This window comes from Accipiter gentilis, chromosome 18 (genome assembly GCF_929443795.1).
Source record: "Accipiter gentilis chromosome 18, bAccGen1.1, whole genome shotgun sequence".
Taxonomy (NCBI): Eukaryota; Metazoa; Chordata; class Aves; order Accipitriformes; family Accipitridae; genus Astur; species Astur gentilis.
The window spans coordinates 15,669,880-15,691,282 of NC_064897.1; the positions used below are offsets into that span (position 1 = coordinate 15,669,880).

At 48.4% G+C, this 21,403-nt stretch overlaps 1 protein-coding gene across 3 annotated transcripts in view; it reads right to left on the reverse strand.

The window, feature by feature from the left end:
• Nucleotides 1-21,403, reverse strand: part of LOC126047774 (cat eye syndrome critical region protein 2) — a 97,443-nt gene that overhangs the window by 15,202 nt on the left and 60,838 nt on the right. For 2 of the 3 annotated variants that reach the window (XM_049821862.1, XM_049821864.1), the window contains exons 3-8: nt 9,211-9,394; nt 8,317-8,456; nt 7,689-7,793; nt 7,018-7,067; nt 4,519-4,688; nt 3,703-3,780 (exon numbers count right to left, since the gene is read on the reverse strand). In XM_049821862.1, coding sequence (XP_049677819.1) covers nt 3,703-3,780; nt 4,519-4,688; nt 7,018-7,067; nt 7,689-7,793; nt 8,317-8,456; nt 9,211-9,394 — 727 coding nt within the window. The remainder of the gene's footprint in view (nt 1-3,702; nt 3,781-4,518; nt 4,689-7,017; nt 7,068-7,688; nt 7,794-8,316; nt 8,457-9,210; nt 9,395-21,403) is intronic. The other variant, XM_049821863.1, reaches the window with a different exon arrangement.

Consider the following 21,403-nt stretch of genomic DNA (forward strand, 5'->3'; position numbering starts at 1 on the left):
TACACTCATTCCCCCTCTGTCTCCCCTTTCCCTACACAGCACTGCCCTACAATCTCCCCCTGCAGCTCTCCGTGGACAAGCATCATGTATTATCTCCCTGCCTCCAGCAGCAACAATATATTAAGAGAATTATGCTTCAGCTACCAACAGCCGTGAAGAAGTGTCCAAGAGAGGGTGATGGGACTCTTGACGACATTAGGACCATATCATGCATTTAGGGACATATTGGAGAGCAAAACCGCTATTCTGTGCTGATCCTCTTAGGTGAAACCCACAGCACAATCTTACCACAAGGGAATTCTGCCTATCTTCGCCAAATATTAGTACCTCACTCTTCTACCCCTTTCCTAGGGAAACTATTCTGTGAAGTCCATACACCATTAGGTTAGTCAGCTTCTCCTCACATTCGGTCTAAAGTTAATTTCTCATCCCCTCAATTCCATCCAATTATTCGCAGTTACACTGCTCTGGGTGAACATAAATTCTCTTCTTCTTCAGCCACATTCCAGCCTTTATGGGCTTCCTCAGACGCTTATACAAAACTACCACGGTTCTGTAATTAAGTTAAATGTTTCCTTATAAATCAGTCCTTCCAGCTCCCTAATCATTCCAGTTGTCTCTCTCAGGCCTTTCCTCCAAGTATTCAATATCCAAACACCAGGACGCCCAGGACTGAAACTGCTATGCCAGGTACAAGAGGTCCAGAACCTACAGAATCGGGTTCTACATTTCCACTTTTGATTCTTTTAATATTTCTTTCTCAACTGCCCTACTATCAGATTTTCTACTCATGCACTGCAAACAACTTCTTTTCAGGACTGATCCTAACCACTGTCCAACAGTTTTCCCCTAACTTTTTTGACCAATCTTTAAATTGCAGTAGGAACCAAAAACCATCAGGTTGTGCAGCAATTAGGAAGAGAAAGGGGTGAGCAGGAACTAGCCACCAGAAGTTGGTACACCAAGATATTTTATTGAGGATGTGACCATCAGCCTCTAGATTCTCCAGCCAGTAGATCTAAGCCAGCCTGGCATACCACACTGATTTCTTCAGCTTGGTGCACAGATCAGACCTTCCCTTTCCCTGGATTCATACGGTTTCCACCATTCATGTCCTATGGAAATGTGAACACAACATCCAAGCTGCAGTGCTCACACCAGGGCTCTCCAAGCCTGCAGGGTGCACTCAGCACTCTATACTGTAATGGCGCGACACAGAATCCATAGCACGTTCCACATCAACCCACCACAAATACAGCATCGACAAAACGACGGAACAATCTGAAGCAAAGAACAGGATGTAATCCTAGCAGATCAAGGAAGAGAAGAAAAGGAAAAGCAGAAACCACAAGCATAGTGTAGCGAGCACCAAGGGCTGCAGCAGATGCTCACAACAACTGCGCTTGCTCCCTGCAGCAGTTGCAGGGCAGCAGCAATCCTGGCATGGGCTCTTTGAGACGCTGCAGACGCAGAAATAGCCTGATTTTCAGAGGGACCTACTGCCTGATGTTCCACTTAAGCCCATTGGGGATGAATGTACTCAACTCAGGGTTAAAAAAATAAGCAAAACAACAAGTAAACTCCTACTAGATGTGATGGAAGCAGACGCCTATTGGAACGATAAAAACAAGGACCCAACACATGTTAAACTTCCTTCCTGACCACAGAGGTGGCAAAGGGATGTTTCTCCACCTTCCTCCCCACTTGGAGGATAATAAAACACCCCTCGCATCTGCGACCGCAGCATCACCGCCTCCTTCCCTCCGCCAGAGAGCACTCCAGGACACAACATCGGCCTTCGCCCCCTGCCCGGGACCCCGAAAGGGCCAAACTTCTGCCTTTTGCTTTGCTCTCCAGACAGTGGGTATCAGACTTCAGGGGCAGAAGGCCAGGAGGCACGGGTGCTCGGGGCACCCCAGCCCCCTCCAGCCACACGCCCCGGCCCCTCGTCCTCCAAACCTTCCCTGCTCCAGTTTCCGCAGCGCTGCCCTAATGAGGGTGCTGCTCAGGCAGCTCTCTAATGAGGAGCTAATCTGAACCACCTGTTGAGAAATCCCCCGCAGGATTAGGAGCCTACGGAGCAGTTGTATCTCGGACCGAAGCAACATCCAGCTCACGGAGTTGGGAGGAAGGGGTCACCCCTGCAGCGGGCTGAGGTTTTCTCCCCCAGAGCCGCCTGCTGCCCACCCCTCACTCGGCAAACAAGCCATCAGACATGCTGGCACCTTCCCTGGCTCCCTCGCGGCAGGGATGACCGCCACGTCCCGCTGGGGTGCCGGCGTGCGCGTCGCCACCCTCGCGCTGGCCGGCTCCCCACGCCCCGGCGCGGCGGGTGCCGGGGAGGGCCCCCCGCTCACGGGAAACGTTTCACTGGCCCACAGGCAGCAATTAACAGCCCTCTGCCGCTGCAGACCTGGAGCACCTGCGGTACTGATTAGCATCATTCAGGCTCCATGTGTTTCCCACTCCCCTCCTCCTCTGGGATTTCTGCTGCCTGTGAACAAACACGTGTCCCTCGGCTTCCTGCACGGTGGGCTTTGCAGAGAGCAATTCTGGCCCCAAACTGACCATTGCTGGGGTCTTATTTTCCTCTTGGCAGGCTTTTATCTGCAGCATGATGAGAGGCTCTTCCTTCCTTTTATTTATCTATTCTAAGTAATTATATTTATTGTGGGGAACTGTACTTTCTCCTTTGTTTTGCGGAAACCCCTGACCCTGGCTCACGTGGGATATTCCCTGCAGCTTAATTTCCCAGGGTCTGACAAAACACCAGGTAACTATGTTTTCATTACATCTACAGCGAGAGATTATGCCACAGCCTGATAGAATCAAGCCAATTTTTTCCTCCAAAGCTAAACCTGTGTCGCCTGACCCATTGGCTTGGGTAGCAGTTGCCAGTTCAAAGGCCCCCCATCTCCACCGTACCATGCCCCTGGCTGTGCCAGCGTGACTGTTGGGGGCTGCGTGGTGAACTGGATCGGAAAGCTGATCTACGTTAAAAATAACTGCGACCAAAGAAAAAGGTTATATTTAACTCCAGTCATTTTCCTGGGTCTGGTTCACTGCACAGACCCGCAAGCAGCAGCACTGTTACACTGATGGGGTGGAGAGGAGATGAGGGTGAAGAGGCACGGAAAGAGCCGTTTCAGTTGACAAGGCTGCAGTTTGATAAGCCTTTCTTCAAACAGCCTAAATTGTGACTTCCATTTCCAGCTGACCCCCTCTTAGCTCCGCTCCGTACTGCATCAGTCATTCTTCTCTCCCTCCGCACTATCTACACCCTCATGTGTTTGCAGCCTCACGTTTTCCCCTTGGCTGAATTTCTGTCATTTCCCTTTGTAAGCCGGTTCTTCTAGCCCTCTCATCCTTCTTCAACTTTTCTTTGAACTGCCTCGAATGTGCCAGCACTTTCATTGAAGTGGAATTCCCCAGACTGAGCGCAGATTTCCATATGCAGCTGCACCCGAGTCTGCGGCGAGGCCGGTTACCTCTGCAATCCAGAGGGCAGCACCTCCCTGCTCGCCATAGAAACTCCGAGTGTCAGCCTGCCTTTGACGGGCATTACCACCCATCTCTCTTTCAGCACAAGCACTTTCAAATGACTCCTTCCCACTGAATAGCGATGCTGCGGTTTATTTTTTCCCCCAGGAGGCATCTGCTCTCGCCTCCCTCCGTCGTCCTCCCCCTCGCACCCCCCCTCACCTCCTGCTTGATTGGTTTGATGGGCTGATGGTCAGACATCCACCTGGGAGAAAACTCTGTCCGCTGCAGACGCTTCTCCTGAAACAGGGTTGAGAATTGAGGGAAGGAAAAAGAGAGTGGAGGAAATTAGGGCACATTGGTGATACTGACAGGAGAAACTCTGGGGGCTAGAAGTGACCATGAAATCCCTATTTGCTTTACAAGGGTAGCAAATAAGCATACTGAACTGAATCCAAGAACATCACGCTAACTGCAGAGCCCATTTTACAAAGCCATCCAGCCGAAGGATCCTGTTCCAAATCTGTCCCACCTGAAAACATTCAGTTGATAGACAGTACCCTTCGGTGTTTTGGGGCTCTGACATACCAGCTCAAGCAGACTTAGTTAGGACAGCTAAAGCAGCCACTGCCCCTTCAGCAGAGCCAGCTGAGAAACGGCAGTAAAAGTGGAATCGCAGGCAGTTTGCATAGAAAAGCTAGGCTGTAAATCGCAGCAGTTCAAAAGCAGACAGATTCCCTGCTAGCAGAAAAGGGACACAGAACATGGCTGAAGACAGTAACCCCTTCAGCCACCCTACGTACGCTGCTGTGCAATCATGAACCAGATCCTTAAGTATCGACTCTAGCCCTGCCGCTCCATGGGGGAGAGCCTTTCTCCCCATACACAAGCCAAACAGCCCCTGCATCCACAACACTTGCAGGCCGGAGGCGGTGGACGGGGTGAGGGCTGCTTGGATTTAGCCGTCCTTCAATCGGCAAACGTCCACGCTCTTGGAAGTGGTCAAAGAGAGGTAAACAGGATGTCATGTCTCCTCACCTTCTGTGCAATCATGTTGCAGATCTCCGGCAGGAAGTCTTCACTCAAGAGTTTGTAGAGCTGCCGCTCTCTAAGGGAAGTCCTCTCTCTGAAGCTCTCTGTGACCTGCCTCCACTCCTCTTCCGTCTGACACAGCAGCCACCATGTCCCACGGCCAGGCCCTTGGGACCCTTCAACAACATGAAAGGATGTTAATCTTCACAGCAGTTATGACTAGCAACTTTTCTTTATCCCTTCTCCTCTCCTCGGGGCTCAGGAAGAGCAAAGGATAGTGCCAATGGCCACTGTTACGAGAAACATGCTCTTTGCTATAGACCCAAAGCCCTAGTGATCCACCAGAAGCACTACTACCTCCCCTAGGGACACTGAAAGTGATGCCAAGACACAGAGGAAGTACACAGGGGAAGAAGCAATGGCAGCACTTTGCAACACATGGGTAGTGTGACATTCCTGTAGTAAGCCTCCATTCCAGTTACGATGGACCAGAGAAAAGGACTTAATTTGTTTCTTGTAATGGAGGCTGTCAGCCAGAGCAGGACATAGGGTAATGCAAATGCCTGATTTAGTCTGGCAGCAGAATAAAACCACTGAAAATTATTGTTATTTGAAATTAGCCTTTCTTTTTTTTTTCTTTAGCACTGCAAACCTTTGCTGCGGTGAATAAAACTCCCCAAATGAAACATTTTGTTTGCAGGCACTTGAAAGAACAGAAGAGGAAGTGAAGGATGGGTTTCATCGGGCTGCCAGATGAGGGGGAAGTTCCAAAAGTTCACATCCCATCTCTGCTCAGTCCAGAGTGGGATCTGAAGCAGATCTCCCACCACTCTGAAGCAAGTCCCAACTGCCAAGGCACTCTGAGCTGTTCTGCCTCGTGTGAAACATTTGAATATTAATCGCGAAGGAAGGACTCTCTCGCGTGGTGGTTGGAACACCCACCTGGAGAAGGGGAACGTGGTTCCTGCTCCACAAATGTTTACACAGAGCAGAGAAGCCTCATCTTTTGCAACTTGCATGCTTTTGCCCTGGGACGCTCTCTAAGCAAAAAAGGGTTGTGGCCCATTCTGGGGGAGTGGGAAGAGGTTGGTTCAAACCCCTTTGGGCTGAGGGGTTCTCAGCTCCCTCTAGGCTTTTCTAGAGCTAACCACTGGTGACTGGAAAGAAAGCAATGTGCACTACCCCCACTGGCAGATGTCACGCAGCTTCTCACAGCATTTTCAAGCAAAATTAACTACGAAAAATATAAAGAAGCAAAAACCAGAGCCCCTTTCTCTCTGAACCTGACCCTGGGCCCTTTGTGGATCTGAGCTGCCAGCAGCTCCAGCACACAGGCTATCAGGTTGCCCCAGGAAGACTGGAGAGCTGCAGCCTCCCTCCAGCCACCTGCCCTGTCAGAAACCTCCGTGCCACGGCAGTGGCGCAGAGCGAGTGCGTGCTAGCTCCAGGTCATAGGTCAGCCTATACCTTAACCCACCCTGGGCTTCAGCTCATGTTAATGCACTGGGGACTGGTAACTGAGATGGTGAAGGACCAACCATGTGCTGGTTTCTGCTGCCCTGGCTATGCGAAGCTGTCCCCTGCCCACCTGCAGTGGGGAGCTTACCCATACCCTTGTTCCCCCTTCCCTTGCCAACTGCCTATGGGCGACTCGTTTCAATACAACCAGGACTAAGGCACTGATTTGTGCCACCAGATTACTTCACAGCTGAAGTGAGACAATTTGCTGGAAGACAATAATCTGATAAAATCCCCAGCGCCTCATGTGCATTGCTCCGGTTCTGCCACCCAGCTCCGGAGCAGCCACCAAGAAATCTGACGACCAAGGGCGAAGGGAGGCATGGGAAAGACAATGCTACCCTTACCTTTTATTGTGGGGCAACGGGCAGGCTGAGCCCCTGGGTTATGTGGAAGCCAATGGATCCGCATGTATGACAAATTAGTCCCAGCCTGCTCGAGCTCGCTTTCACGTTATGTTACTGACTCACTTTTTCTGCTTGCCTTGTTAACCCTTAGGGGGGTATCCCCAAGACATCATTTGCCCAAGCTCAGCCACCCAACAGCCACTGGGAAGGAGAGGTGAGGAGAATTAAAAAGGTTCTTCCTTCCCTATCTTGGCATCACTGACCCCACTCTCTTCCCAGTCTGAGAAAATGCTCCCACTACAAACAGGGGCTTGTGTTCACCTCATCCCCAGAGGAGCAAGGGCCATTCAGAGCCCACTTCCATCAACTTTAGTGAGTAGGTGGGCCCCCAAGGCCTAGTGTAACCCAAGATGCTATGTTTCTTCATCCCAAACTAATCCATGATAAGATAGGAAGCCTGCAGGTGCCCAGGCTCCCAGCTGAAAGGCAGCCTGTAACACCAACCCCTCCCTCCAAACCCGGCCCCAGCCGCCGGCAGAAAGACTCTCCCTTTCCTGAGAAAGGCATCTCTCTGGGCTTTGATAATTTAAGAGCCGTGTTAGCCAATCATATCAAGCCTGACCTCACAAAATCTCTTTACCATTTCTTATCTGAGTCTCACGGATTAGCAAGTTCTCTTCTGCCTTCTCCCTACCAAAAAAAAAAAAAAAAAGAGAAGGAGTGATACAATAAATACATTACTTCACATCACTGAAATGCAGGTGCTTCTGAGAAGAATAGGGGATACAGCAATTATTTAATGCACAGCAAAACCATGAAAAAAACCAGCATGCAAAACACACATTCAATATATATATTCACATGTATATTTACCATAGCTTCATAAAATTTTAAGAAGTGAAGCTGCAGGCTGGAGTTTGGCAAGGACAGTGTTTCAATTCTTATGGGAAGAATCCCAAAATCTATACTGACTCAAGTGGCCGGGATTTTTGGCTTCAAGTGCTACGCAGTGAAAGTGTTCTTTATCAGGAGCGTATCCCCTAGCACTGCACGGAGGAACTGCATCTGAAGTGAGGTGGTTGGAAGAGCGATACCCACTGTTTCACCAAACTTGGCTTCCAGCACAATCAGAATTTTCTTTGGAGAGCGATCAAAGCACCTGCCAAGTCTGAGCTTGCTTCACTTCAGAGATGCATTGAAATTATGGCTGCATGGTATATACATACTTATTGGGGGAACCCCAGAAGTACATTATACATCCCTCTGGGAACATACGCATTTTACGTCCATTGCAGGAACAGCCTTTCCTACCTCAGCAAATTTTCTTCCAGTAGTTTTTTCCGCTTTGGGGGTCGCCCTCGTCTCTTGCCCGTTTTCCCAGGAACATTTGGGGTGTTTGTCTGCCCCCCACATCCCCTGCGAAACGGCAAAACCACTATGAAATATCTGCTGAGCCAGGGAACTGCGGCCGGCAGGATGGGAGAAAGGCAGGGAAATCGGAACAGCTGCTAGGAACCCAACCAAAGGAGGGATTAAATCAGAGCAGCAACGGGCCAGGGAGGGGAGGAGAGGAGGGATTCCCACTGGCTGGGAGCCTGATCTGGGAGCTGCCGGCACGGTGCGGGGCAGACGGGGAGGAATGTGGTGGGGCAGGCAGCATCGCTCCCACAGCAGGCTCTCCCGGTGCCACAAAGGCTGCAGGCTGGCTCCGACACAATGCGCGACGCGGGGCAGCTCGCAGTCTGCTTGGCAACTCCAGTCTCGCCCCGCACCGCCCCGGCCCTCTCCCAGGCCCCCCCCGCGCCGCCGCACGCTCCCCGCCGCCGCCCCCCGACACAACAGCAGTCAAGCGGAGTCCCCTCCAGCCGGGCTGGCTGTGCTGTCCCCCTCCTCGCCCCCTGCACCCAGACATTGGGGGGGGATGCGTGGGGGCTGTTACCTGTCTGGGGCCAGCTCTCCGTTGGTTTTCCCCTGCACCGGGTCCTCCTTGTACATCCGCGTGCCGTAGAAGTACCAGTACAGGGCACCGCTGCTGTCCTCGCCCAGCGGCTCCACGCGGAGGCTGTCGGCGTCCAAGCCCTGCGCCCACCGGGAGCCCCCCGCCAGACGGTGACAAGTTGAAAAGCGGCCACATTGTCACACAAAACATGATGACACCCCTCCGCAAACACCTCCCTCCCTCCTCCCCTCCCACCATGCCACAGCAGCAGTACAGCTGCTCCTCCGGGCGAGCTGGGAAAATGTTACTCCAGGGGGAAGGCAACGTTCGCTCTCTGTCCAGGGAGGGATTTAGATTGGCATCTCTAATTTGAATGGCCTCTCTCATTTTAACATTTCATCTCTGGTGCTCCTGACAGGGAAGGTCTAATTAGTGCTGGCGACAGTCACGCACAGCCCTGAGAAGCTCCCTCCCCCCTCCCTGCCACCACCCTTCCCCCAGCTCCCCCAGTACGCTTCAGCCCCATCCTTTCATCTCACACCATCCCTCAGCACGGCAGTCTCGGCTCTCACAGCCCTGCCATTACCGCTGGAGCATCTCCAAATTCACTCTTCACAGGAAGAGTAGCCAATGAAGCCAATTTACTTTAGCGACTCCCGTGTTACGATGCATCCGTGCAGGACAAAGGCCCCAAGAGCAGACCTGAGCGCTTGCCTTGGGTCTGCTGCAAGGCAGGGGAGGAGATGGGGAACCGTTGATGCGCTGCACCTCCCCTGATTACCTGGCCTTAAAGTACACTTAATAGTATCAACCCTTCTCTTCCCAGGAAGATTCACTGATCCGGCCCAGCTCCTGCGGCCGCACTGTTTGCCCCTTCCCTGCTGCCCAAAGCACCTTGAGGAGGTCGAAGACATCATCTGCATCGAGGCGGTAGTCACAGAGGCGGTGCAGGATCTCCACCCGGGTGCGCAGGGGCAGCTCCTGGAAGGTGGACTCCCGCAAGGGGTTGGGTTTCCCTTCCTCCAGCTCCCAGCGGTAGTTGATGATGTCCTCCAGGTAGCTGTGAAATGTCTGGGATCTAACCAAGGAAACAAAGTCCCACACGTTCACTGTAGTTTGCCAGGCCAGAAACACGTGGTGCAACCAAGCAACTTGAACAAACACAACATAGAGATAGCTAACACTTGAAGGAAAACCATGGCCCATGACAGCTATGGTTAGGTGCAGCTCTGTAACTCAGGTTCCCAAAACACAGCAATCTCATTGCAACACCACGGGATTTCACATTATACACATACAGCTTACAGGACTCTGCGTTACTGTTATTTCCTTCCAAGCTGAAAGAACAAGCTAAATATGATGCCAGCTCAGCATCATCCCCTTTCTATCCCAATGGGCAGTGCCTTGTGCTAGCACCAACATCAACCCTTTACTAAAATAGGATGCAACGATGCTGACAAATCTGATCACCTTCCACCTCTTCCCGTTTCATGTGGAGACCCTCTTATTCAGCTTTAGCTTTCCATTTGCTCCTCACATTTGCCATTGCTAAGCCCTGCTCCTCTCTCTGCCTGTTAAGTAGTTTTCCATGCCCTGGTTCAGTGCCTTGAAACTTTCCATAGCCGATTGTCTCCTCCCCAGTTTGCTGCTGTGTGCTTCCCATACTCCTCTTGTGGCCCCTATTCTCCTCTCCCTTCACCCCCAAAGGGGCTGCCACTTTCTGCCTGTTCCTCCACCAGTGGCTCTGGCAGGACATCTGCACGGCCCGGTTAATGCACCCGGCTTGGGCCCCGCCACACAACAAGGCTCATTCCCAACATGAGTGTACCTCCCAAACAGGGTTCAGCCCAGAGGACTTTCTCCTCTCTTGTGTCCCAGATGATCAAGCTGAACACCTGAACTCTTCATAAACATTGCTACTAAAATTATCTTTCTCATTTTCTAGCTGGGCCACATTAAGTTCCCCTTTCATTCCCAGCAGCTCCTCATATAATGCAAGGAAACACACATTTCTTACCCTTATCTGGCATTGAGGGTAATGTCTCCATCTGACACACATTAGACTGCTGATAGAGCTTAAGGCTAAAACAACTCCTGTCTATATTTTAATGAGACTTAAGTCCTTATTCTGACTGCTGAAGGTTTCAAGGGAAGGAATGAAAAAGGGCTGGTAGGGCCATGTGTCCCTAAATATAAAATTCCCTTAAGATCTGTCCATATCACTTTGAGTCCTGAGACTTGCCAGGCTCTCTCAGCCTGCTCGAGTTGTGTACCCTGAGCACAGCAAAGGGGGACCCCCCATGCCCCAGTCATTCTTGCACACACGGGAAGTCCATATGCCAGCAAGAACACCACTGGGTACACATTCCCACCAGCTCTCAAAAAGGCAGCTCGACTTGATAGGTTTTTGGCACAAATGGATTACTCTATATGATTAATGGAACCGTGCCAGTGCTACAGAATTGCATTTGCCTGAGAAATTGCTAACTACTACAAAAGCTATTATTTTTTAACAAAGAGATAGAGGAGCGTGATCCAACTGAAGAAAGATCATTAAAAGTCAACAAGAAGTTAGCTGTTAGACAGGGGGCTTCATGTGTTTGGTAAAGACTGAGTGTCTTTGCAAGGACCATGACTGGACAGTGACTGCAAGAATGAAGGAACAGATGCCACATGATTCCTCAAGCCATGTCCACCTGGCAGCGTTCCCCTTCCTCCTCGAGTGGAGAGAAGTTGATGCTACCACCCTGCAGATCACTCCCCACCAGCCTGCTTCTTTCTGACGTCAAACGCAAGCTGACCTCCCAGAGATATCCCCTCTCACCGGATGAGTGTTACCAGCCCTCCGGTTGTATTTAACAACAGATGCTTGAATGTACCTGGATCGAGTGGCTTCTGCAGCCTGCAGTCTGCTCTTTTCTGCATGACACAAGCAAAACATTGGTCCAAGCATTTTCAAGTATCATTGTTTTGCCCTACTAATATCAGCAATCAAACAAATGCAACTTGAAACAGTCCCCTACACTGACAAAGCTTGGTCAACAAAGGAGGACTGGCTGTTTTATGAAATTATTTCTGTGCTGCCTTAAGTACTAATTTTAACTACAGCAACTATACTTTTTTAAAATTAAATACTCAGTGCACAGTACACCTACCTGAAGTAGCTATGAATTCCCACAGTGTCTTCCTCATATACCTCAAGACCCAACTCAACTTCCAGCAATGACTTCAAAGTGGCAAAAAGTGCAATACTAGAATGTCTTTATAGACTTTTTATCTTTAAGAGTGCTATTGATCACACACAGCTTAAATGTTAGATATTTACTGAAGCCATTGGATTAAAGGAAAAAGAGAAAGACAGATTTGACTAGCTTTTGGAACAGAAATAGTGATGAGAACATCCTTTTCTGAAAGCAGGAAAGCAACACTTGCATTCAGATGCTTAGTCTGTCGCAGAAGGGGAATGACTGTAAGGTCTCGAAAAGCATCTGAGTTTCAGCCCCCTGAGTTCAACTCTGTCAGAGCTCAAGGCAGAAGATTACTTCATCAAATCTGATAGAGAGGCTCTGGCTATTTCCATAAAGTTGACTGATAAAACAGTTTCCCTAGGATCCTGAAAAACTAGTGGGTGACATGGGATGCCAGGAAGAAGCAACAAAAGTAACAGGGTTTTATCTGCTCCTGTTTTTCTGGCTACATTTTTTTCTACCAAAAAAAGGGAAAGGCATGGATCAGACAAATACTTTTACTGCTTGCATGATTTCACTTATCTTGCTCTACCATTTTGGCTGCTCTCAAAGAAAACTGATCCAGGAAGCCCCTCAATTCCAGAAGATCATCTGAAATCTTTGCCTATGTAACTCTCATTCCCCCGGGGACTGGCTCTGTTGACTTAACCAATTTGGTTTGAGTTTGACTTTCGCATAAGTGGCTAACACTAGAAATTTCCGCCATCCACCCAGTGTTCCGATACATTACAAGCTCTGTTCTCAAGAGTACTTTGAGTTCCTACTGCCATCAATTTTCAAAGACAGCTACTGTGCATTTGTCGCTTTGCATAAGGATAGAAATGAGAACCAGAGATGGGAAACAGATGTCTCAAGGCATTCCCAATCACTCTCAGTCTTGCCCAATTTACATTTTCGCTCTTCATGGGGGCCAGCCTCTTTTTTCCAGACAAATGTGGGGTGCTCATCTTCAACCTGTCTGCCACACCTATGGTTAGTCTCACTTGGACCATTTCCCTTTGAAAAAGGTTTCTGAAACAGTCCCCTTGGTTTGGAGAAGAAAATCTGCAGGGAGCACAGCAATCTGTGAGAACCCTGCTCTTGGGGTTCTTCCCCATGCAAAGCAGAAATGCTCAGGACTAACTGTTTAGCATTATCCATAATATTCAAAATCAAGAATCAGACAGAGAGGGTCCAGGAGTGGAAAGACCTGGATGCGCTCCGTCAAATACCCTTTTGTCAAGCTCACTAATATGACAGTGATAGACCTGCAGGTGTGGCAAGTCCTAGAGTCTCTGCTTCAGTTGAGAACCTCCAAAAACTCTTTTGTAGGTAGGAAGAAGGCAGGGAGGAGATCACTAAGCTGAGGAGACAGATATATCTCTTCTCCTGAGGTTCTCAGCATCACTGAGACTTGTAAAAACACTTGACCAACAGAGGCAATGTTAGGTCAGCAATGTCCTTTGTCTACAAATCTGAGTGTTCCCAAGGAGGATGAACTGGGACATGGACACGTTCTGTCTCAGGGCACATAAACAAAGGAAAACCAACTCTTTCCTGAAAGTAAATTGGGGGTCCTAGAAACAATTTATAAAAAAGTGTGAGACCGTGGGCTACGACTGTCACCATATCTCCACCACTTCTACCCACCCCTATGCTGTACAGCACAAACATCTTCCATACAGCTTATAAAGCAAGGGAAGGCATTAGAGAAATCACCTACAAGAGGTCAGAAAAGTTACCTTAGGGTACTCTGTAACTGTAAAACTTCTTCCTTCCCACCATCTTTCTCCCCATCCCAACTTCACTAGCACCATTAATACTTAAGAAAGCTGAGACAAAGTTTCTCTCACTTGTCACAACATCCCTTACTTTGCAGTTGCCACCTGATGTGCAAAGCAAGTTGGATAGAGGTAGTGGGGAAATGGTGGAATAGTACACGCATATCTACATGATACATTCCAAATGGATGCAGGTGATTTCTCGTGATCCTAATGCAATTATTAGTCTCGTCCCTGGCTGTGCTCTGAAACCACAGGGTCGTTGTCAGTGGTCCCTACCTTTTTTTGCAAGGATTAAAAAGGAGGTCAAAGCTGAATCGCACCTGTGGTTGAAAGTTTTAATCATATGTTGCGGACCTCTACATATACAAAAGGAAATCTGGGGCACAGGGAAGGACGTGACCTAGCACATCAGTGTCAAAGGGAAGGAATAGTGGCAGACAATCCACAAGAGTATCAGCAAGGCTGCAGCTCAAGTTGCCTGCGATCTTTAATAGCAGCTGCGAAAAAATCAGGGCATAAAGAAGATGGGAGCAAGTCAAAGGAGGGGCTCCTCTCCAACATGGGTATCAGCGTCCAGAACAGTCAGAGAAATGATACACCCCCTGAGAGCTCAGCGTCGCAGCCCAGCCATCTGCTGCCCGGCTGCCTCCCAAAGAGGGAGGTTTCTCTGTGTTCCCGGAGAGGGGAGCTGAGGACTCCTCCCCCCGCCTGGCGATCCCGATTCGGCAGTCTGCCTCCGCAGTGGCTTCCCCTGCTCGCAGAAGAGGCACCCTTCCCATTGCCTGGGCTTTCAATGCACGGGGCCACGCTGCTGTTGGAAAAAGAAGCTTGGCCAGCTCGCGGGGCAAACCCCCATCCTGCTGCTCCTTCACCATGCCTGGCTTCCCAGAGGGGCTCCTTTGGAGACCTCTGGAAGAGAGGGTAAAAATTTCACAGGGTTGACAGGATTGATGGAAAAATTTGGTCGGAGCTTCTGGTGCACACGCTTGGGAGGGGACAGCTGCACCTAGAGACCCCAGCCCCACAAGCACCTTGCAGGGCAAACTCAATGTGAAATGCCTTCTGAGTGAACTCAGCACCGTTGGGGCTGGGATTATGTATACACCCACACACACTTTTTTTTTCATACCTACAGGAAGCAGAGTCACTTGTGCTTTTAGTTTTAAAGTCTCCAAAGTAAATCAAATCTTGGCTGGGAAACTGTAAACAAAATCAAGCCAAAAAACCAAAAGCAAAAACAAACACTGATTCAGTAAGAGAGTCCCCGTGTCAATCTGCACTTCCCGCAGGCAGGGTGCCATAGCCGGAGTGTGGAATTACTGTCACAGCACACTTCCCTATCTGGCCTATTGCTGCCAATTTTGCTATAAGCACCCCCGCCCCTGCCTCCACTCCACAAAAAAAACCCCTAAAAATCCCACACAAAGCCCCCAACACTGTGGGAGTAAAAACTGGATTAAAAGAAACATTAGGCCAAGGAATTAGAAATATTGGAGACAAGAATCTCTCAGCGATGCTCAGATACTGCTGGTACACACAGACAAGCCTTCTGAAAGTTCAGATGCCAAATAATTGCCTGGACCCACTAGCTAGAATATCTATCATGTTGACAGTGTTTTAAGTCTCTTGTTACATTTAATTTACAAAATGCAACGGAAGAGTAAATACTGGAACACTCTTGAGCTAAAACTGCTGGGAAAATGGCAAGCCTGACCTATGTCTAATCCCAGACAGTATATTGTTCTGTACTTGAGATTAAAACCAAGAACCCTGACAAAACCAGAGGATGACAGAGAGCAGGAACAATAGACCTCCTCTACCTCCTGCCCAAGAGTAGTATGTGGGAGGAACATGGAAAACAAGACTGGGAGAGCTCAGCCATTCCCTCAAAGACTATTTAAACAGGAATATAATTACTCTCATAGTTCCTTTTACAGAGTTAGCCAGTAAGAAAAATAATAAAGGCAATACTTCTGTCTGGTAAAAGCTTTAAAAGCTGAAAGACTTGGATTCCCTCAGTCACCCAGCACAAGCGTTGCTTTTACAAGGTTCTCAGAAGTATGTGAAAAAAAGACTTCTTGGGCATCTAATTCACAGCACACAAAAGAAGTGGTTTTGCCTCTGTGATCTCTGTAGTTAAAAGAAACAACAAAAAAAATCAAGGTCTTATCAGAACAGACGTTTTATCATGGAATTAATTTTATGGACTGGAGATATTTCATCTTATGGGCTGGCACCTTTTAAGTTTTGAATTGGCAAAAAGGCACCAGCTTGGTGTTGGGAGTCACTCAGGTGTTAACGAGAGCATTAACTGACAGATGGCATTCAAGATATTTCTCCCCTCTCCAATGAAGACAGCTTCTTTGCTACAGCCGACATCAGAAAAGCTTAATTCCTAACAAGCATACAATGCTTTGGCACAAAGGCAAGCCCTCTAGAAGGTAATGGGAAGGATTCAGGGTTTGCTGGGATGACCTTAGTCAAACATCATTAACAGGGTCAGGAGAAGCAAAGCCTATTTCAGAAGAAAAAAAATAATGTAAGGGCTCCCATGATCAATCTATCGTGGCTTGTCAGAAAGAGAAAGCTTAGGCTGACCTTAGAAGCAATATGAGTTACTACTACCAGCCTGACCTTGAGCTCTCATGCAACAATGGAGACTTTTTTTTTTTTACTGTATTAATGAGCTTTCTTATCTGCGGTGGGGGAGGAAGCCTTATGGACCAGCTTGTACTTTACCTTCAAACAATTTTCCCTACTGAGAAGCTAAGTCAGACATGATGCAAGGAAAAAAAAGATACTACCTCAACCTTCTGGGAGAGAAAAGGCTTGGGTAGGTATATTCCCCATTTCCTTCCAAGCCCTCTGTGTGCAAGCCAACAGAAACCACATATTCCTCAGACCATGGGCCAACTTGTCATCAGGGCAATCAGACTGGCAGAGGCTCAAGGGCAACAAGCACCTTGAAGTGTGTCTCCTCAAAACACTTCACTGCAGCAGAGCAAAATGACCGAGAACCTGGAGATCCAGGAATCCCGACCTTAAGCTTTAACATCCACGTTTCATTTCCAATTCAACTAGCAGTGCCACTAGCTGCATCACCAGTGGGGACAGACTTCACAAATTCTAGCCAGGGACAGTCTCAAAGGAAGCAGTAACTCCTGGCCACATCAAACTGGTGACAGACCTCGGCAAGGTCCAACCCTGGCAGAGCCCTTGTGATGGAGGAAACAAACACACAGGCTCATCCTCCTTTTCAGTGCCCCCTTTTGATTCATGCCTGGAGAAAACCAGCTGGCCTGCAAATGGCTGTGAACAAAAGGAGGACAGCTGATATTAACAGACCCTGAATGAGACCACCAAAAAAAAAAATAAAAAAAAAAATCCACTGAACTTATCAAAGCTCCAGAGTGAAGTTTCTCCTCCGAGATCCGGAAGGACAACAGAGATTGCTGGAGTACAAGACTGTCACAAGAGGCAGGCACGTACAGGCCTGCCTCTTGTCCTCCACTGCTAGCTAGAACTAGTTTTCTGAGTGCAGACATTGCACAAACCTCAAGTAATTCTGTGGCTTACCTGTGTGGCCATCAGGAGCACTGACAGTGAAGGGGAGGAGAAACACACCTGAAGAATTGAGCGGGTGGATTGCACTGAGATCTACACACAATGACCTTTGTCTTCACCATTGCTGAACATGGGAAGACATTCTTTCTACATTACAACCATAGTTTTGTTTTGAAGCATAAGGACAAAAACCCAGCTGGTCAGCAAATGTTTAGTAGCGGCAGGTCTTCCCCAGTGTAGTTTGGCCTAACTCCTGGATTTGGATTCATTTGGCAGTCTGAAACATGAGTTACCAGAGGTTTCCACACAAGACACACCCAAGTCTTCCACAAAAGTAAAGGACAGCAGAGTAATTTCAGCACCCTTGCAACTCCTGTTCCCTGCCCCTCACTTGTCCACCCCCTAACTCGCTTCCAGAGCTCAAATGTGGCACTGAGACCATCCCCAAGAATATGTTGAAGAGATGCTTTGAGAAGACATGAGGGTTCTGGACCTTTCCTCCAACATGGTAACACAAAGTTAGGATGGGAGGTTCTCCAGCAGAAGGGCTGCTCGATCTTGCTAAGGAAATCTAATTTACACTGTTGGATGCTGGGGAATCCACTGCCTTCCCAGATGAACTCCCAAAGTGTTCATATTTAGGAGAGGGAAAAAATCAGCTAAGAGAAACCAAGGCTGTCAGCACCTAAGAATACGCCACTCCTGTTCCTTGTCTTCCTCCATCTTACCTCAAGCTATCATCCATACAATAAAAACTGGGGAAGCTGGAAGGGGAGCTGGCAGATACGCTGTGTCCCACAGAGAAGCAGAATAGGAACAGCTATGGAGCGAGGCAGTGTCTCCAGGGAGGCAGAGAGAATGGAGAGCTGATGTGGGCTGTCTAGTCTAATAAGGGATCACACCACAGGAGCATGTGCTGGCTTGACAGAAGCAAGTGCAGCCACTTAACCTGGGTATGACAGCTGAAGTGGGAGCGTTGCTTTTCTACCCCCAAAAAAGGGGAGCACAAAGGAAGAAGGGGAAGGCATGAAGTCACCACAGCTGCCCACCCTTCAGAGAGGTGCCAGGTCTGCTCATGCAGACTTCTCCCCCCCAGCCACGGCAGAAAAACTGAGCAACTAAGGAAGTTTCCAGCTTGGGCTCTGTAGCACTACTAGACCACGCTCACCAACTCTTGAATTAGATGGAGATGGCCTTTTACCTGCTGTGAATTGATACGTGCTGCCTTCCACCCCTTCTCCATCACACGAGGGACAGGAGGCAGCAAGTGCACTCCTCCAAAATTTGACGCCAGCTGTAGGAACTGAACTCATCTCACACAGCAGTGTGGCAAAAGGGCACGATCTGATCTTCCCCAGCTGCCTCCAGTCCACGCTTCCCCTGTGATTCAGCTTTTATCTAGCAACCACCCTACGCATGACGCAGCCACTGGGGGTGACTCGTTTGTTATTTTGCTGAGAGAAGGCAGAAAAGCAGCAGAGATATCGGTGTGGATATAGCACAGTCCTGCGTTGGCCTGTTCTGAAAAGGCTCTTCCCTTAGGCTGGCAAATGCCGGGGACAGGCGGGAGTGCTGAGATAAGTGTCTATTTGATCTTCTTTCCCCCATTCACCCTGGATTTCTCACTGCTTTATGTTCACAAAACGCCAAGGCAGCTAATCAGTGCTCTGTGACCCCTGTTAATTGGGCTGTGTGAGAGAAAGGCAGCACTGGCAGGAGAAATCACACATACCTGTTACTTTGAACTGTCCTGTCATTTTCTGTCTCCCTGCTTGCAGGAGCTCCAAACACCCTTCTGTGAGCCAGGGCTGCTCTATTTTCGTCACCATCACCAGGATCAGCAGGAGAGGCCAGAAGTGTTTTGTGTGGTTGTCCTACCTCTAACACTTCAAGGTACAGGGAGGCAACAAGGAGGCATGTTGTTGCTTCTCCTTCCATATGAGAACGTGAAAGTGATTTCTGGAGAAGGAAATACAACCTGAAGATGCTGATGGCCCTTCTTCCAGCTACACCAAACTGCTCCTCACTGCCCTTATCTGCCTCTCTGTTGCTCCCCTCCTACCTCCCCACCAAAATACAAGGAAGAAGAGAGCAGATGCCCAGCATCCATCTCTCCATCTCAAGAGACCAGCAGCCTATTTGGCCAAGTAAACTAGAGAAAGAAAGCAATTGGGGTGAAGATGTGAAGCATTGGAGGAAAGAGGGGTTGGATTTGCCAAACCTGGTGGATTATGCAGTACTTAGAGGATAAGGAAGACTCATATGGTTAACTAGATGCACACTGGGTGTGGGGGCCTACATTTGATTTTAAGGTAGGAGCAAGGGCTGCTTGGATGTTTTCATTGTTTGATTAGGGAAAAGAAGAAACAAGAATATGAGCAGCAATAAACCCAGAGCAGCCAGAAACATCCCAAATAACAGCTGAAGGTGTATAGTACCCAAGGAAGAGAAAGTGCTGGGGGCAAAGAAGATGAGCAGGAGGATGCATGCATACACTGCCCAGATTCAGAGAATATTAATAGGATTAAAATAAAACTTAAAACTTGATGACTACCAGTTTGTTTTTCAATGATAGCTCAACCCTTCCTGCAAACTCACTGAGTCTCTGCACAGTCTCCGTGAAGTGAACAGTTGTGCTCTCAATGCATGGAGGGTTTTGGGGTAGTGGTATGGACAGAGAAGCAGGAAACCCCTCCCCCACTACTAAAGCTGCAATTTGGGTGAAAACTGATAATGACAAATCAATGGGTTGGACAACCGGATTAAAAAGGGGAAAAAAATAATTCTGCTAAAAGATCCTGAAACACCACTGTGGTGAGCAAACAGTATTGCTGCATATATATATATTCCTGAAAACATGAATTAAGGTAGCAATAGATGAACAGAAAGGATTATTTACCTTGAATGAATACAAAGAAGAGACAATTTGAGATAGTTTCAAAAATTGTCTTTTTCCTTAATTGTAACTGCATGAATATGATTAATTAAATGTGATTATGCTATTTCCCATGGGCTTTGTTGGATTTGACTCAGGATCAGCACATTCATACCAAAGGTGTGTTTAAACACACCTGCCCAGCTTTGCCAACATACTAAGCCCACAGATACTCTGTACTTCACCATTTATTCAATTTTACCTTTAAGTTACTATCCTGAAACTATTAAAGGGCATAATAACAAATCAGTTGCTTTCAGTGTGATGCACAATCCATGAGAGCAGCAAGGGAAAGTTTAAACACCAAGAAGAAACCAGCTCTGTAATCAGCCATGTTGAAACATGTACCCCAGCTCCAGCATGGAAGAAAGCAGATGATATTGCAGCTACTCTTTCTCTTCTTGCCTACAAACAGAGACCTCAGTTCTTTGAGATATGGCTGAAATTATAAAATATTGTGCATCTGGAAATATATAGGAACCTCCAGAAAACTCCTGGCAAGATGGTCTGTCAAATATCCTGCCTGTCTGAATGGGAAGAAGACTTGAGTGTCCATCAAGCAACAAGTGGCTTCTATTTCTTTATCAGCGGTTGCACTGGACAGTCCACCAGTCACAGAGGAGACAAGGTGCATGTCCCCAGCAGTGTCAGCTGCTCTTTTCTTGCCTTGAGGAATCAATCTGTAGAGTCGAGGGAGCCCAAGAAAGAGGTAATATCAGTTACTGAAGCTTTACCCAGAAAGGGAGGCAGAGCTGGTACTAGAACAGGGTGGTATCAGTGCTGATGCCATCACACATTCTGTCTGAGGTGGAAAGGACCAAGGAAAAAAGCTATCTCACCCCAAGCGCCTATGATAAATCCATGATAGAAATAAAGTCTTCCACATTTGAAGAAAGTTTGGTGTCAAGCTGGCATATGACACTGCGGGAGGATACAAGGGAGATGTCTAAGTGTCTGTCACCTCTTGCCATGTGATGACGTTGATCTTGGCTGGGGAAGGGCCAGGGAAAATGGCTTTCATTAAACAATGAATTCCCTGTCATGCTAGTGAATAGGGTCGGAGAGCTGAGGAGAGTCAGAGCCCAACAATTCCCTATCCAACGAGATCTATCACTGCAGCTAGCCTGAGAACACGAATTTTTCCTTGACAGTATGCTCAGATCAAGAGGCAAGAATCTCCCGAGACCCTGAAGTGCAGTTTTCTGTCAGGCTCAAAATCAGAAAATGAGTGACAGACACCACTGGCAAAGGCAGAATGGCAGGAGGCAGAAGAGAGGTCCTGAGTCTCAGAGCCAACACCAGGGTGTGTACTGAGGGCACTGGAGTGTAGGATGGTACCTAAGGACAGGGGGATAACAGTGATGAGATGTCATGACGATCAGACCTGAGGTTGGTGATACCGGTCGGTACACAAGACAGAGATGCAGAGTAGGAGAGCCACCTGAAGGAAGAATGCACTGATCTGCAGGGCACAGCTGTTCTCCTGGTGAAGCGTAAGATCACCAAGAGAAGATTAAGCAATAATGATGCCAAACTGGAGACTTTACAGGCACACCAGCAGGCAGCAGGCTTGATGA